At 49.0% G+C, this 18507-nt stretch overlaps 1 protein-coding gene and 1 long non-coding RNA gene across 47 annotated transcripts in view; one reads left to right on the forward strand and one right to left on the reverse strand.

The window, feature by feature from the left end:
* Positions 1-769: 769 nt before the first annotated feature.
* LOC125726704 (amphoterin-induced protein 1-like) lies at positions 770-6254 on the reverse strand. Of its 46 annotated transcripts, none has more exons than XR_007388368.1 (4): positions 3906-5217; positions 1773-3513; positions 1245-1310; positions 770-1046 (listed from the first exon to the last, which is right to left on the reverse strand). XR_007388368.1 is itself a non-coding variant. In XM_049003102.1 (3 exons), exon 3 carries the CDS (start codon positions 3438-3440, stop codon positions 1872-1874), a length of 1569 nt encoding a protein of 522 aa, XP_048859059.1. In that variant the 5' UTR covers positions 3441-3513; positions 3906-4070; positions 6183-6254; the 3' UTR covers positions 770-1871. The 46 variants fall into 46 exon arrangements, 1 of the variants encoding a protein (XP_048859059.1); XR_007388365.1 differs by having other exon boundaries at positions 770-1112; XR_007388362.1 differs by having other exon boundaries at positions 770-1178.
* Positions 5867-18507, forward strand: part of LOC125726706 (uncharacterized) — a 34625-nt gene continuing 21984 nt past the window's right edge. The window contains exons 1-2 of the long non-coding RNA XR_007388372.1: positions 5867-6023; positions 6718-6777. This is a non-coding gene — a long non-coding RNA (uncharacterized LOC125726706). The remainder of the gene's footprint in view (positions 6024-6717; positions 6778-18507) is intronic.

An 18507-nucleotide genomic window follows, 5' to 3' on the forward strand; every position in this document is an offset into this window, starting at 1 on the left:
ACGGCTTGTCGTGGCTGGAACTCCCCCGTGGGGCTGAGGCTGTCTTTGAATGGGGCTGCTAATGAAATGCCGTCTCTGGTAAACCTTGGCTACACATCACAGACCCACCATGGACATCTGTTTATGTCTGTAAAATCACTCTTATTGGAAAGCTTTGAAATGCTGCGCTTACTTCCAGCCATTATTGAATTGCCCGCACACACTTTGGATGTTACGAGCACCAGAAGGTGTTTGTCTTGGTCACGGGGGCGGGGGGGGGGGGGGGGTGGGGTTGCCTCTCCGCACACAGATAATGCCCCATTTATGGCTGTCTTAACTTTATTGCATTTTCTGGAGGGGAAAGAAGCCATCAGCAAGGTCTGTCCTGGAAGGAGCCCCAGGCCACGTTTCAGACACGCTGAGTACTTCTGTGCAGCTGATGCCCGTCTGTGACGATTCATCTCACTCCTGCCCCCATCAACAGGGAGGGAGGGGGCAGGTAAGAGAGCTCAGTTAGGAAGGAAAGGAAGTTTCACATAGCAGGCTGTTCCTGTGCAACACCAGTAAACCACCCCCCACCTCAGACATTCTACATTTCCATCTGTTTTTACTGTTTTTTGTGTTGTTTCTTTCCCATGTAACCATACAACATCAGGCTATTTCACAGTATACATGTTTAAGTGCTACAGATTCAATTGCTGACAAAAGTCTGAAAATCCTGCTTTGTTCTTCTTGTATATATAGATAGTCTATATATATATATATAGTCTATATATATATATATATATATATATATATATATATATATATATATATATATAGACCTGTTCTTGGACATCACGGTAACACTAACCAGTGTTCCTAGTGACCTGGGGATGGCCACCCCCATCCTGTCCTCAGACATCACGGTAACACTAACCAGTGTTCCTAGTGACCTGGGGATGGCCACCCCCATCCTCTCCTCGGACATCACGGTAACACTAACCAGTGTTCCTAGTGACCTGGGGATGGCCACCCCCATCCTGTCCTCGGACATCACGGTAACACTAACCAGTGTTCCTAGTGACCTGGGGATGGCCACCCCCATCCTGTCCTCGGACATCACGGTAACACTAACCAGTGTTCCTAGTGACCTGGGGATGGCCACCCCCATCCTGTCCTCGGACATCACGGTAACACTAACCAGTGTTCCTAGTGACCTGGGGATGGCCACCCCCATCCTGTCCTCAGACATCACGGTAACACTAACCAGTGTTCCTAGTGACCTGGGGATGGCCACCCCCATCCTCTCCTCGGACATCACGGTAACACTAACCAGTGTTCCTAGTGACCTGGGGATGGCCACCCCCATCCTGTCCTCGGACATCAGGGTAACACTAACCAGTGTTCCTAGTGACCTGGGGATGGCCACCCCCATCCTCTCCTCGGACATCACGGTAACACTAACCAGTGTTCCTAGTGACCTGGGGATGGCCACCCCCATCCTGTCCTCAGACATCACGGTAACACTAACCAGTGTTCCTAGTGACCTGGGGATGGCCACCCCCATCCTGTCCTCGGACATCACGGTAACACTAACCAGTGTTCCTAGTGACCTGGGGATGGCCACCCCCATCCTGTCCTCGGACATCACGGTAACACTAACCAGTGTTCCTAGTGACCTGGGGATGGCCACCCCCATCCTGTCCTCAGACATCACGGTAACACTAACCAGTGTTCCTAGTGACCTGGGGATGGCCACCCCCATCCTCTCCTTGGACATCAGGGTAACACTAACCAGTGTTCCTAGTGACCTGGGGATGGCCACCCCCATCCTCTCCTCGGACATCACAGATGCACATAACATGGAGGTCCTGAAATGACACTCAATGCCAATGAGAAAGGTCCTCCTCTCAGACCACAATAGGAGTGTCTGAGAAGACAGAGCTGATGGATTCCGCATCCGACTTCTTCCTCCTGCTCTTCTGGGCTTCTCCCTCCTGCTCACTGACAAGGCCCACTTTGCCATTTTGACCCTGAAGCTCCTTGGGGTCGATGAAGGCCACGTGGCGAGCGAGGCCAGCTCTAGCGCCTAGTTCGTCAGGACCGGGTGAGGCACTAAGCGCAGAAGAGCGAACGCTGTCCTCACGGTGAGCCTTGGCCCGGCCACCATGACCCAGACAGCAGAAGCAGCGGCAGGGTGTCAGATACAGGTAAACCAGCACCAGCACTACACTGGCCAAACAGCCCACCAGCGTGGTGTAGCCCGTGTTGAGTGTCTCCCCAGCACCATCCAGGGTGAAGTTATGCACCCTCAACAGCACATAGAGGGTCTCATTGACAGTCTGGCCCACCGCAAAGCAGGTGTAGAGACCAGAGTCCCCTGGCCGTACGGGGCTGATCCTCAAACTGCCGTCTGGTAGCACCACAGTGCTTTGGTTTCCAGCAGGGGGAACCACTGTGTTGCTGGGTGTCACCCAAGTTTTGACCAAGTCACGGTGCCGTGTGTCACAGCCAAGGATCAACGTCTGGTCAAGGTAGGCCTCTTCATCAGACTCTGCAAACGTGCTGCAGTTCATGTACTCCCCATTCAGGTCGACGATTCTCACCGTGGCCTTCTGTGGGCCGGGCAGGACACACGTGTGCTCGTCCTTGAAGTCCGTGGCGGAATTGAGCTGCCGGATGTTCCAGTGAGCCAGCAGGCTGTAGAGCTCACAGCTACAGTCCAGTGGGTTGTTATGGAAGTAGAGCCCGTTCTTGATCCAGGCAGGCAAGGCTTGGAGTTCCCGTATGGGCAGGGCCTTCAGCCGGTTGGAGGACACATCCAGCAGGCTGAGTCTCTCCAGCCGAGTCCTCTGCTTGACCAGCTCCAGGGGGAAGCGGGACACCTGGTTCTGGCTCAGGTAGAGTTTCTGTAGACTGCTGAGACCCACAAAGGCCGAGCGGTCGATCTGGGAGATATGGTTGTTGTACAACAGCAGCACCTCCAGCTGGGCGAGGGGCTCGAAGATTAACTCGTCCAGCTGCCTCAGCGCATTGGATGACAGGTCCAAGTAGCGCAGGCGGGCAATATGGACGAAGGCTTGCGTGGACAGGAAGCTCAGGCTATTGTGGCTGAGCAGGAGGCTGTGGAGTTTAGGCAACTTGATGATGGTCCACTCAGCGCGCAATCCAGAGATGCCATTATAACTGAGATCCAGCACGGCTGCATACCGCGGCAGGCCGGCCGGGACGGCCGTCAGGTTCATCTTAGAGCAGCTGACGATGTTGCTGGCACAGATGCATGCTTTGTGACAGTTGAGGTTGGAACCCAAAGCCCCTGGCGGTGGCAGGAGGAGGCCTAAGAGTAGGGAGATGCACAGAGCCACCTGTGTACAGCAGTGACGGTCACCCCCCGAGGAAAGACAGAGAGCACTGGAGCTGGGCTCCCCCGCTGAGCTTACAGAGAGCATGGTGGTGGACCTCCGTCGTCTGGCAGGCATCTGCAATCACCTAAACCTATCCGAGCAGCATGGAGCAGAACCTGCCTGAGGTCCATACAGTGAAGATCAAATACTAGAAGCAAAACAAGGACAAGGTTATTCATGCTAGATATCAACATTGGGGGGTAGGAAGATAAGCATGACAGTGTTACTTGGTTCTCCAGATTATGCCTGACTCTCAGGCAGACACAGGCAAGGGCAATACAGGCAAAGCTCTTTCATCTATTTTATGGCGCGTTTTTGAAAAACAATATACGGTGGACCTATTAGCAGCTCCTTAGTACAAGTAAAGACACTATCTTGGAAAAACAGCACCCCGAGTTAAAGCTGGCGCAGTCCAATGAAAACGCAAATAAGGTGCAAGTTAAATGTTGCATTGCAGCATTTCAGACATGGAAGGACACATGGTTATTATATATGTCAATACAAACACTGAAACTACTCGTAGCGGTTCGCGCAAATTACCTCCAGCTTCTTCTCCCGAAGCACCAGCATTCAGGCTTGATTGATCTAAAGTCCGCTCAGAACACCGGCTGCATGGTTATCTATCTTCCGCTGAAGGATTGTAGTACATACAGTAATATCCACTGTGGTTAAAAAAGACGTCAAAATACTGCAAATGGCAGAAGTCTGAAAAGAACGCAAACGTAAATATCTTTAAGCAGCCCTCGCTTCGTTGTGCTGCAATTCGTAAAGAAATAAGTCAGTTAATCTGTATATAAAACCCATCCTTGAATAATTTCTCCACTCTTCGAGGCCTCTGAAACTGCCTTTCCATCTGCTGCAAGTCAGGGGGAAATAAAATGATGCCAGACTATGAAGCAGGCGCAACGCTGAAATCCGCTCCGCTTCTCTTCGCTTTCATTCACCGGGGCGCAAGTTCCTGCAAGCGGATCGCTGGTTAGACAGCAAACCGTCGTCAAGCAGCCGGCGGCGATCCGCGCCAGACGCTTCTGCGCCGCGGTCTTCGCTTACGTGTGTTTTCAACAGGAGAGACAACAGCCCGCATTGGTTTGACATAACGCAGCGTCCGATGAGTAATCGACTGCTCTCAGGGGACGCGGATCGGCTCGGGAGCGAAAGGGCAGCCGCAAGACGGCTGTAACGCCAGGAGCTGGGCTCACCCTTATTCTTATTACTATTATATAATGTACACACATACATATATATATATATAGACCTTTCGATTTGCGGCTTAGTTTTTTTCCCTCTAATAACAATATTACCCGATGGCCAGATGTTTGAGCGCTCTCAGTATGACCACACTGAAATCAGAAATCCGTCACTCACAAATCGTATAGCCTATTTTTCGCCCCCCAATGGGACATGCTAAAGAACGGGTTCTGTGTCTGAGCTGTCGCTTACGCTTTTACATATGAGCTGTTCGTATTGCTGTTCATTTTATAAAAAGCAACGCGCATCTCTACGTGTGACGAATTAAATCATCTGAAGATGCAAAGTTGCCCGAAAAAAATCCTTGCGGGTTCAAATGCATACAGCACCCTGGAAGATGGGGTCTGCGCGCGCTCAGCCTCCCCTCACTTCTGCCTTAAATTGTCCGACAGCTCAAGTCTTTTGCTTACAAGAATCCGTCTACTAACCCACCCACAATCCCGCCGCCTAAACACTGCTACCCAAACAAAAACACACGTCAGTACTTTCATATTTACACTTAAACGTTTATTCTAAAAATGGAGAAATAAATCGTTTAATGAACCTAAGGCTGACATATCCACATCCAGCTATGTCCATATTTGATCCATAAATAATGCAAACTGTTGAACAGATTGATCTGAAAATCTGCATATTCATGGTCCTCCACCTAAATCATGAATTAATGTGCAATAAATAGATCTGAATTATTCTATGCATTTGCCACTGAGGCAATAATAATCACAACAATAATATAGAAATACATTTTATTATAGTGTCCTTTTTACAGATGCTTACGCAGTTTCACGGTACAAATGTATCCATCCATCTTATAACTGTTTCCCCCGGTCAGAGTCTCAGGTTTATCCCAGGCCAGCTAAGGCGTAAGACACCCCGGACAGGATGCTGGTCCGCCGTAGTACACATGCACTATGGACATCTGAGAAATGGCATTTAGTCTTTGAACCGCAAGAGGAAACCAGCGCATCCGTGGGAATCGTACATGCGCTGCAGAGAACAGCTCCATGCTCACACGGCATGCGTAGGGCTCAAACCCACAACTCTGTAGTTGTGACAGTACCGTGCTGTTCACTTAGCCGCCGAGAAAGTCCAGTGCCAGAATGCATTTATGAGTTAACTACATGATGAAAAACTAGATGCCATCATTAGTTGTATTTTAAAAAGGTCAAAAATCATTATGATTCTAATTAAACGATGGAAGAGTGCCCCGGCAACAGACAGCTGTGGAAATGAGATGAGGACTACGCGAAAGGGCATGTCTATTTTTAGTTCCACCCCAAAGCTTGGCTGATTGGCACAATCACAGAAGCGCTATGGTGTTATACCAGCTCAGAACGAATAAATGACTTGGCAGGAAGCGTTTGTCAAATCATACCGTAAGACTGGATTTGGCGCAATCACCTTCGTGTAGTAAGATGCCCTCCGGTTTGTGTTATGTTAATTATGAATTATCATTAACTATTATTATTATTATAAGAATTTTTTCAGAAGATTCTGGCTTACCAGTTATTAACAGTTATTTATATTGGGTCTCTGCGGTATACATTTCTAAATGCATGGAGTACTTACCACACACTTTCGAACAATGCTTAAGTTGAGTAGTTAGCAGAGCAGGAACAGAAGTGTGTGTGAATTAATAAAACCTTGACGAGTGTTCTGACTGTACGTGTGCAGTCACACGCAGACACACTTGTATTGCCTGTAATTCACTTGCCTGTAAGCTCCCCCTTATTTTCAGCAGTACTGGATATAATTATACACTCCTTGTCTGAACTGTGTTTTTCTTCTGTGCAAGCCAAGTGCTTTGAAAGCTACAGAAGCTTGTTATCACCGAGTCTTCCAGGGGAACACAGCTCAGGTTACACAGTGGTACAGAATTAAATCTGTTTATCTGACTGTCGGCTGTGGGGTATTTTTTCACTGCAGATTTGCATTAGTGTGCTGATGAATTCTCGATTGCATTAGAAATTACAATAGAATTTGTCAAATTTTGTTTAAAATTATTAGTGAATGCAACCATCTATGTTAGTTATGATGCCAGTCATGTTTGGCTTTAGCCTGGTGTTTTGAATAAGAGATTTTTTAGTTTTGTGTTCATTTCCAGGGGTGGTGACTGAGAAGAGGAAACTTCAGTCACTCTCCTGTTTCTTGGTCGCCAGAACAGGTATCCTACTAAAACAACCGAGAGGCTAAAACAATCGCTTGTGCTCGGTTTCAGATCGCATGACGTCCAGGGGCCTCATGTATAACGACGTGCGTAGAATTCACACTAAAACATGGCGTACGGACAAAACTAGTAATGTGCGTAAGCAAGAAAAAATCCAGATGCATAAAACTTTGCGTAAGCACAAATCGACGTGAACGAGCCCACAGCCACCCCCCGACCCGCCCATGATTTTGCATATTTGCATATGTAAATCTGTATAAATACCCGCTTTGTTCTGTTTTTCTTAAACAACAATGGATAAACCACGTGGGGAAAAATAAGTATTTTAGTGAGTTTGAAGTGGAGGTCATGATAACAGAAATCGAGAAAAGAAAACTGATATTATTTGGTGGTTTAATTAGTGGCATCAGCACTAAAGTTGACGGAGCGGCAGAACGTGGTGGAGTCAGTTAAAAGTGTTTTTATCTATTCGCACGGTGGCCGAAATTAAAAAGAAGTGGTCGGACATTAATGTCGACGTGACAAAACGAGTGTAAGAGTCTTAACAGCTGGCTGCACACATTCCCGTGCCTAGGAAACCGGGGGGCGACCGTCCGGCCGTGTACTGACTGAAGCTGTGCTGCAGTCACAAAATGCAATAGCACACGCTGTAAGAGATGTTGCCAATGAATCAAAACATCTAAATGATACGATGTGTGATATTAACAACACATTAAAAGAATTAGTTAAAAAATAAATGCGGTGTTCGTTCTCTGAAGGTTCTTTTATAGCAATGTGAGTGCAGTCGATGGCTCCGATTACATTGGGAAAACCGGACATCGCTGCAAATTACACTTTAATGTTTGCCTGTTCGACCACAGTGTAAGAAAATTTTATATATCTTGGTGACAAGCGGATTATGCCGTCGCATGCAGCAGGCATGGCGCGACTTGGTGTTGATTAAATCACCTGACTATGATCCCTGAATACGTGCTCTCTTCCAATTCTTCCATAAGCTACGTCTTCCAATAACGCAAGAGCTGCCACCGCAGTTGTAATAGTTCGGTCATTTTCTGCACCGTTTTATTGTTACAAATTGAATAAAAATCAGGTTCCGTACATTTGTAAACAACATACAATTAATATCGGTGTATTGGATAAAGTCAGCGTCATGATTGTGAGTTTAAAAAGGGAAACCACAGTAGCAATGATTTACCACTGAGAGCCGTCCGTGTACAAAACCGAGCAGAAACGTGCGTACGCCATGTGGGGAGCTGCCGTGAGAATGTGCGTAGCGGTACGTCAAGTTTCGTTTTTATACATCTCGACGTGAGCGTGGAAACGGACGTACGCAACATTTTCGTACGTACGCACCGTTTATACATGAGGCCCCTGGTCGCCTTTTTCTCCACTAACAAGGTATGTTAATCAGGCTAATTGTGGAGAAATAATTGTGGGATATGCTTGTGAACTAAGGAAGCTTGTTTGTGGACTGTATTCATTAAGCACTGCATATTTCTTTGACTTTCAAAAGCCAATGAAAACGTTATCCTTTTATTTTAATGTTATCAGAATGGAAGGTGATGGTCAACGAAGTGGACAGGAAACAGTTTTTTTGTTTTTTTCTGTGAGTCACTCTTCCACACCTTTGCACAGTGCTCTGCTATGGACCTGCAATCAAAGATATACAATATTATCACAGGTTTACAATATTTATGGTGCCATTCTGCCATGGTGCTTTTGACCTGTTTTCTCACTCATACAAAGGAGGGAATTTCAGGCCCAAAGGCCCCAGAGTCTGCTGTTGTATATTTTGAAATGATTTGTTTAGCAGTGTTAAACCATAGATAGCTTGCTTTCAGGCTTTCCTGGGAGATGTTCAAGGCTTTTATCTGTTTATACAACAGGATATTAACTGGAATATAGCTCTGTTAGGCCGCAGGCTGTCCTCAGCCACGTCCGTCCTCATGGGTCCCCGAACGTGTGTGGGACTCGGATCTGCGTTTGAGTCTGTCTGCTGGTGAAAGTGGCTGCTCTCCGTTGTGTAGGTTGCAAAAGCCCAGATGATGCTTCACTGTCGTAGATAAGACACTCAAGGCAAAAGGTGCCACAAAGACTCATTTCTGACGCTTGTGGATCTTGCCAGAATCTGTGCCAGTGCCCCCTGGAGGAAGGATGACTGAAGGTGCCAGCAGCCAGATTAGGGTTAAACTTATTGTGTCTGACCAAAGGCTGACTGTTAATTTCTTATGTGATGGCATTGGCCTTCAGTGGAAGAATGTTCAGGGGTGAATGGTAATTAATAAGGTGTATTGTACTTCCTGGTATACAAACTGGAAGCTGGTTTTATTTTAGCACAGTTTTATAAAGACTTCCACAAATATCTTAATCCCTGCAGAAAAATAGTGATTTAACAACTGTTTTGACTTTTGAGTTCCATCTTGTTTCGATTACAAGGCCTGAAACACAGAGGTTGCAGAACCCTGCCAGGCTTCGCTTATCTTCCTAACTTATTGCATTTTGTTGTTGTGTTTTATGTACCATAGCCTGTTATGTGCATGATTATTTTTTTACTGAAGTACTTCAGGTCCCCTTCCTGGTCATACAGACCAAGTCTGTATCTTACTGACCTGAGCAGACTTGCTAGTGCTGCACCCCTCTGGCCGCAGTGCTCTCCCTCTCTCTCTCTCTCTCTCTCTCTCGTTCTCTCTCTCGCTCTCTCTCCCTCGCTTTTTCAGTTATGGGTTCAGCATAGCTGAGCTAATTGGATGAGGCATTTCCATTTAACTGAAGGGAGAGGTAATTTAAGGCAAAAGCAGATGGTCACTTAAGACACTTCATTTCAATAAAAGCTCATTCATACCAATGACTTCTTTTCTTTCTTCCCCTTTTTCTTCCTCCTGAATTCCTGATCATACATCTTGGGACCAGGTTATGTAACAATGAACAATGATGTTCAACGGGATGCAGAAGTTCAGTGATGCCAAGTGATTTCCTAAAACATGAGGATTTGCATCCTCTTGAACACAACGCCCATTAATACACATTTTACATAACATGACTTCCCTATGCACCTTTAATCGCGTTACTTATGTTGCACTATTTTGTTTTTCCCATATATGTGTAGATGAATATTTATCTTATATAGGTTGTGTTCCTTCTTAGCCGGAGCAGCTATATTCCCTGTCCTGGCATACAGTAGGAACCAAATCCATTTTAGTCTGTGCACCATCCTACCTGCCAACCAGCACCCAGAAGCAAGGATTTTCTGATTAATTACCTTTGAGTGCAGCCAGTTCCAGGACATAACAAAGGAAAAATTCTGTATGATTAGTTGAGGGCTCATTAGCTGGGGGAACCTGCAGCAGTGGGTTTGTGTACCTCTGCTCTGTGACTGTCATCAGTCTCAGTCTCAGTCTGAGTTAATATTGCTTTAGAACCTCCTTGTTTATGGCTCAGACCCATGTTCCCGGGTTTATGTGACCTGTCAGTTAATTTTGCCAACAATGAACAGTAATAACTCAAGAGTTCCGCAGGAAAAAAGGTCGGATACCTAGATGTTTGAACTCATCAAAGTGTGTCGACCATCAGGAACTGCTTACAGCATGCGCAGGTCCACACATTCGGGCGCACGTCCCCATGGCAGCACACGCACGCATCCCCGTGCCAGTACGCGCACACGCGTCCCCATGTTAGCACACGCGCGCCTCCCCATGCTAGCTCACGAGCGCGTCCCCATTCCAGCACACTCGCGCGTCCCCACGGCAGCACACGCACGCATCCCCGTGCCAGTACGCGCACACGCGTCCCCATGTTAGCACACGCGCACCTCCCCACGGCAGCACACTCGCGCGTCCCCACGGCAGCACACGCACGCATCCCGGTGCCAGTACGCGCACACGCGTCCCCATGTTAGCACACGCGCACCTCCCCACGGCAGCACACTCGCGCGTCCCCACGGCAGCACACGCACGCATCCCCACGGCAGCACACGCACATTCCCACTGTCTCCCTTTGCAGCTAGACATAGTAGCGTGTATGCATCCCTACGCTTAAAAATGTTCCACTTTCACGATGACCTACCAGTTTAACAACGGATAATTCAAATATGGATGTCACTTTGTAGATCGTTTTATTCAAAAACTTCGACACTTGCTGCATTTGTGACATTGAGCGCATCATGTTTGTATTCTGCTGTCGTGGGTTTTGGGTCCTGAGCAGGTTGTGCTTTTAGTGACACGGACCAAAGCGGTATGCAACCTGCAAACAAGCAAAGATCTGTCACAGTGTTTTTTTTTTTGTTCAAATAGCGAACGCAAATTGTGTATAGGCTTAATCTACACCGAGCCTATGTTACATACAGCTGTCAACATAATTTTCCCATATCGCTGATAGTTTAATTTAACAACTGCAGCAAAGATTCTGAAGAATGCGACTCAATGACTTATTTGCGGCAGGACATATCTCATACACCCTTCAGTTTGACTTCCCCCCCATTCTGCTTTGTCCAGATGTGAAGGTACCCAGTGCTGCGAGACGGCCGGCACTCATATCAGCGCTGCCCTGTTTGTCTACCCCGCCTTACAGCTGCCATTGTTGCTTGGCAACGGTGTTCCAGTTACCAGATCTGGGGACTTTCCCCAGGCCGAATCTCCGACAGCGTCACGGGGCTACGAGGCAACTGGAGAGCAACACAGATGCCTACAAACCGACGTGGCGAGAAACGAGAGAAAGCTGCGGCTTTAAAAAAGGATTTTCCCGTTTAATTATGTGCCGGGGGCGGCATGGTGGTGCAGTGGTTAGCACTGTTGCCTCACACCTCTGGGACCCGGGTTCGAGTCTCTGCCTGGGTCACGTGTGTGTGGAGTTTGCATGTTCTCCCCATGTTGTTGTGGGGTTTCCTCCGGGTACTCCGGTTTCCCCCCACGGTGCAAAAACACGCTGAGGCTAATTGGAGTTGCTAAATTGCCCGTAGGTGTGCATGTGTGAGTGAATAGTGTGTGAGTGTGCCCTGCGATGGGCTGGCCCCCCATCCTGGGTTGTTCCCTGCCTTGTGCCCTTTGCTTCCGGGATAGGCTCCGGACCCCCCACGACCCAGTAGGATAGGCGGTTTGGAAAATGGATGGATGGAATTATGTACCAGGCCAGAATTAAAATATTTACAGCTGTAAGAGGGCGCGCTCCTTAATTCCGTATGTTAAGTACGTTTGTACCTGTACAGGAGCCAGAGATCTGTACTGAACTCCCTGCTGTGGTCAGTTTTCCCCTTGAATACACCAGTGTTTGAGTGCATCCGTCTGACGCCCTCTGGCCCTAACTTACCTCATTGGGTAACTTAGCAGTTCATTTGCTTGGCTTTAAGCAAATGAGCAGCTTCTCCGGAATGCTCTTCGCAATGGCTCTGGACTTGTGTTGCTAGGCTAAAAGGAATTTCTCTTCAGTACAAAGCTATGCATCTTGTAAGTAGTTTCGGATAAATAAGTAACTGACCAGTCAGAATATGAAAAAACATGGAAATAGAAATTTCCTCCCGAAGTGTTTGTAGTTGAAAACTGATGACAATTCAAGATGTGAATGCGTGGTCTTGGCAGGAGAACTATACATGTGTATGCAAAGCAGTCTTTGATAACTGTGCTGCGGAGGGTACTTTATACATAAATCAAATTGAATTGTACAGTCTTGTCAGAAGCTTAGTAATGAATAGATATTAATAGGCTTTTGGTCTATGCTTGGGCTCAGTAAATGGTGCAGTGGATTTCGGGTGCTATTGCACTGCAATCCTCCTTCAGAGCCTCAACAAATAGCTTTAATGAAGGTGATCATCTTCACTTCACCCTAAATATGCATCCAAATCAACAGCTATGAAGTCCTCTGCAAACCAAAACATGGGCATACAGTATTAGATAAGATAAGATAAGATAAGATGAGATGAGATAAGATAAGATAAGATAAGATAAGATAAGACTTTGTTGATCCCACACCAGGGAAATTGACTTGTTACAACAGGCTAAGGTACAATAGCACCAAAAACGTACTATAACAAAACAAAAATAAATAAGAAAGAAAATGTGTGTGTGTGTGTGTGTGTGTGTGTATTGCACACATCACTACACAGATGACATGCCATTCGCGTTTTCCTGTAGTTCCTTGACGTTTGGCAGAGCAGTTTCCATGCCTGTACCAGGGAGGGGCTGGTAAATATTGTTCCATCTTAGATAGCTGCTGCCACACAGCATTTCTGCTTAGAGAAGCTGAGGACTGGTTTCCATCAGCTCCTGTAGTCAGAGTGACAGTTTCTGTGCTGCACAGAAATCTGCGCCTTGCATTGGGTGGAGACAGTCTATTCCATGTAAACAGAAGGACCCTCTCTGTATTTTTAAAGACTGTAACCCATGCAGGCCAAACTAATTATTGTTATACAGATTCCGCCTTTACAGTTATTTGTATATTAACTTATATGCACCGATACAGCAGTTTACAGAATATTTGAAACGGAAAATTTGTGTGATGCTCATCTGTATTTAAGGTGATGTGTACTTTCTGAACAATAATGGATTGAATCAGCAGATCAACAAAAGCTCTGCAGCGTTCACTTCGGTCCGTCATTTTTGATGTTGTCTCCAAAACCAAAAGTAACTGAAAAATTGCGGCCGGTTAATTTGGCAATATGACAGGAAATTGTCGGAGCTGAGGGCTGGGACGTCGCGAAGAACGACGGTGAACGTTAAAGCGTCGCAGACGGGGAGTCTGGAAAGTAGTGCCACATGATCTGGAGTATTCTGGGATGTTTTCATGCTGAGTCGCAGATTCATAATTAATCACATGCATAATTTCTACGTTCAGCAGTTCTGACTAGAAATGGGAAGAATGACATATAATGTCATTAATATTCCCTGAAGGCGGTCCAAAAAAATCGGGGTATGAAGGTCATTATGAAATATGAGTGTCTCTTTAAAGATTTGTTCTAAGATAAGCCGCCTGGACTGAAGACAGTGGTAAGAAAACATGCTTGTCCGTTGTATATAAAAGGAGATTCCATGATGTCAGTGTAAATACATTTCTGTGTATACATACACATATATAATACCGCCTTAGGCTGACACGTATTTGGTGAAGAAATCATTATATTTTGGTGTAGGAATATTTTATGACAGCAACCCCCGAAATCTTTGCGGTTATCAATATAACCCCGTGTTTGTTGAATTGGATCACTAGCACACGTTGTTTGACTAACTAATACCTCATATTGTCAATTAGCCAATTAATTTATTAAGTAATTAAGTGAACTGTTGCTGAAATTTAAGAAGGAGTAGTTAAGGTATCCGATGATATCAGTGATGTTTTTAGAGAAGAATATCTTGTTGTCTTTTGTTGTATTGCTGTTTATTTGTGTTATAATTAGCGCTTTAATCAGCGAAAGTTAATGTGTAGTGTTACATTTAAAGTAACACCGCGTTATCAGTCCTTTCATGGCATTAGCGCATGTGGTATACTTTGATGCCTTCGTATGAGTACAGATGCATAACGGAGACCTTTCCTGCTTGTAAACAATGAGGAGCTTCGGTCGTAACGTTGCACAGGCTCTCAGAATGAAAAAACACAACATATATAGCGATATGTCGTGGGCTGCCCTGCCCGACACAACATTGGCAAGGCATCACCCGACAACTGCTCGTAGTTACGTTATTTTATTCTTATATTTCTCTCATTCATGTGTACATTTAGGGCACTATAAGAAATGTCATGTTGTTTCTGCCGTCTCAGTGTGCCGCAGCGTGGAGGGAGAATGCTGGTCCCCCTGTCTATGGCCAGGATTCATCGGTGCTCTGTTGCATATTGTTTTAAGTTAGAGGAATGATTAGAAGTTGAAAGATGTTGTAATTTCCAATATTCATTTTATTTTATTGAGAACTAATACCTTAAAATGTTGATCTTTGCAGTTATTAAGCACTCTTTCAGTGGTTGTCAGGTTAATATTTGAGCCATTTGCCAAATAGATTTTAGATTTACATTATTGTATATATCTATTAATTGACTGTGTGACTGGCTAGCCCTACAATGCCCTCGCTCTTTTATTGCCACCTGTTCATCTAGCCTTTTTGAAGGCATTGAAATTGAATTTATACATGCACAACAGTATTTTTGTTATGAATGAGTAATCGCATGTTTAAGTTAAACAATTAAACAAATATTATAATATACTTCTTTTGTGTTAATTATACATTAATTCGGAGATTCATTGAGTAAATATTTATGATTATATGTTTTAATGTTAGGCGTGATTAATCTACAGGAAACTGATTCATTTGTAAATAGATTTTTTTATCAATAATAATGTAAAATTGAGTTTTCTGAGCATCTGTCCAGATAAGTAGCTTCAGATATAATGGCTTTTGCACAGTATACACACACTTTATATCTATAAATATTTACATTTGTATGTGTATGTATGGATATTAAATATAGCTTTTAAATCTAAATATATCAACATCAACAGGATATTATTTGCATCCACTGTGTGCACAGAATTTTCTTTTTCTTATGCATGAAGGTGATTTTTTCTAGCTTCTAACAATTTATGGTGAAACACTATACGCACGTCCTCGGCAGATCCTCAGCAGGTCCTCGGCAGATCCATGGCAGGTCCTCGGCAGATCCGCGGCAGGTCCTCGGCAGGTCCGCTGCAGGTTCTCGGTAGGTCCACTGCAGGTCTGCTGCAGGTCCACGACAGGTCCGCTGAAGGTCCTCAGCAGGTCCACGGCGGGTCCTCGGCAGGTCCTCGGCAGATCCATGGCAGGTCCTCGGCAGGTCCGCTGCAGGTCCTCGGCAGGTCCGCTGCAGGTCCTCGGCAGGTCCGCTGCAGGTTCTCGGTAGGTCCACTGCAGGTCTGCTGCAGGTCCACGACAGGTCCGCTGAAGGTCCTCAGCAGGTCCACGGCGGGTCCTCGGCAGGTCCTCGGCAGATCCATGGCAGGTCCGCGGCAGGTCCGCTGCAGGTTCTCGGTAGGTCCGCTGCAGGTCTGCTGCAGGTCCACGACGGGTCCGCTGAAGGTCCTCAGCAGGTCCATGGCGGGCCCTGGGCATTTAACAAAGGCTTGAGACTACAAATATGCAAGATGGTCTAGGTGATGATGACATTTTCTTTGGGAATACTCTAATATAATTATAATTTTAAAATGTTTTAAAATTAAAGTTTTACTGATGTTCAAACCAGTAGATTTTGACTGCAAATTTACTTGTTTATCCACTTTGGTTATGTGACGCCCGCTCCGTCCGCTCCTCGTGTGTGCCACGCCCCCTAATTACCCACGTGTGATTTCCTGATCGTGCCCAGTCGTGTCTTGTTTCCTGCTGCCTTGTTCCATGTATTTAAGTTCCTGTTTTGTACTAACCCGTTGTCTGTCATTGATGTTAGTCGGCGTGCCATGTTCCCGAGTCCTCGTCCTGCTAATAAATCCCCGTTTGCCCTGAGTCTGCCTGCTCGCCTGCTTCCTGCCCGCTCGCCCCGTCCGTGCGCCTCACCCGCAAACGCCGAGCGTGACAGAATGACAGACCGCAAACAAGCAGCTTCCGTAACTGTGGAGGACTACCGCAGTTACGTCGATCAGCTGCTATTTTGGATCGCCCAGCCCGGCATCCGGGAAGATCCCCCGGCCTGGGATCTCATCAGCCGGAGCTGGGACATCCTGGACCGGCTGTCCCTGGAAAGGGACGCGCACCTCGCGGAGGAGGTGCGCGAGAACTTCCAGCGGGTGGCCGAGCTCCGTAAAGAGCGGTGGGTTGCGCCACGCGAACCGGGGACCATCCTCCCGCCGTCCGCTTTCTCGGACAGTGCGCAACCTACCCCCCTGACGGTGACGCGGAGAAGGAGGAAGAAGCAGACGGTCGCCCGGACGATCGTGCTAGGGGCGTGCGCTCTCGTCCCCGCCTCCTTCCCAGCTGGTGAGCCTGAGGAGCTCCCTCTGCTCTTGGCGCCCACGCAGCCGCCGCCCTCGGACTTTGCTCCCACGCGGCCGCCTACGCCGTTCGCGCGGCTGCCTATGCCGCTCGCGCAGCCTCATGCGCAGCCGCCTGCGCCGCTCGCGCAGCCGCTCCCGTCTTCGCCTGCTGCAGCCGCTCCTGAGGCACCCCCGTTGCAGTCCCCTGCAGTTCCCGGGCGAGCGCCCCCACGACGACGGTCTGCAGTTCCCGGGCGAGCTTCCCCACAGCACTTGCCTGCAGTCCCTGCTCAGGCCGAGCAGGCAACCCCTGTGCCTGCAGTCCCTGCTCAGGCCGAGCAGGCAACCCCTGTGCCTGCAGTCCCTGCTCAGGCCGAGCAGGCAACCCCTGTGCCTGCAGTCCCGCTGCGCCCCAGCTGAAGGTCCCGAGTGAGCCCCTGGCCATCGCCGATCGGTTCTTTGCCCTCCAGGGGCTGTACTGGAGGATTATGGAGGAACCTGCCACACGGGGCTTCCCGGAGGGGGAACAACTTGCCGTGCACCTGGGGCAGGCTTTCGCCGCGTTCTCCCCTACCTCGCCTCTGAGTGACCTTGAGAGGTTGGCCGAGGATCTCCGGAGGCTGATCTCTCTCCGGAGAGCAGTCCCGGCGCCCCCTCCGCCTGCAGCAGCTCCAGAGGCGCCCCCTCCGCCTGCAGCAGCTCCAGAGGCGCCCCCTCCGCCTGCAGCAGCTCCAGAGGCGCCCCCTCCGCCTGCAGCAGCTCCAGAGGCGCCCCCTCCGCCTGCAGCAGCCCCAGAGACACCCCCTGACCGCGCTGCAGCTCCTGTCCCTGACTGCGTTCCAGTTCCTGCAGAGGCGCCCCCTCTGCAGCCGCCTGCTGCAGCTCCCGGGCAGGCGCCCCCTCTGCAGCCGCCTGCTGCAGCTCCCGGGCAGGCGCCCCCTCTGCAGCCGCCTGCTGCAGCTCCCGGGCAGGCGCCCCCTCTGCAGCCGCCTGCTGCAGCTCCCGGGCAGGCGCTCCCACTGCAGCAACCTGCAGCTCCCGGGCAGGCGCTCCCACTGCAGCCAGCTCCTGTTCCTGACCGCGCTCCTGTTCCTGCAGAGGCGCCCCCACTGCAGCCGCCTGCTGCAGCTCCCGGGCAGGCGCCCCCACTGCAGCCGCCTGCTGCAGCTCCCGGGCAGGCGCCCCCACTGCAGCCGCCTGCTGCAGCTCCCGGGCCGGCGCCCCCACTGCAGCCACCTCCAGTTCCTGACCGCGCTCCAGTTCCTGACCGCGCTCCAGTTCCTGCAGAGGCGCCCCCTCTGCAGCCGCTTGCTGCAGCTCCCGGGCAGGCGCCCCCTCTGCAGCCGCCTGCTGCAGCTCCCGGGCAGGCGCCCCCACTGCAGCCAGCTCCTGTTCCTGACCGCGCTCCTGTTCCTGACAGCGCTCCTGTTCCTGTCCCGGCGCCCCCTCCGCCTGCAGCAGCTCCAGTGGCGCCACCTCCCCCTGCTGCAGCTCCAGTGGCGCCCCCTCTCCCTGCTGCAGCTCCAAGTCCTGTCGCCCTAGTCCCTGAGGTGGTCCCAGAGGACTCCATCGTGGCTCCTCCCTCTTCTGAGGTGGAGGAGCTTGAATGGGACCCCTCGGGGACCGCACTAGTGACTCCTTCACCCTCACCCCGGCGACATCGACCCCGACCGGGGGTCGGTATGTCTGTGTCCCGCAAGGGGAGGGGGCACAGACGTAGGGCTGGGGTCCCGCCCGCCCTGCCCCCTGGCTCGCCCTGCCTCGCCTGCGCTGGGGCTCGGTTGGCGCCTGCGGTTCCTGGCCCTCCGGGT

This window comes from Brienomyrus brachyistius, unplaced genomic scaffold, assembly GCF_023856365.1.
Source record: "Brienomyrus brachyistius isolate T26 unplaced genomic scaffold, BBRACH_0.4 scaffold74, whole genome shotgun sequence".
In the NCBI taxonomy this organism is placed as follows: domain Eukaryota; kingdom Metazoa; phylum Chordata; class Actinopteri; order Osteoglossiformes; family Mormyridae; genus Brienomyrus; species Brienomyrus brachyistius.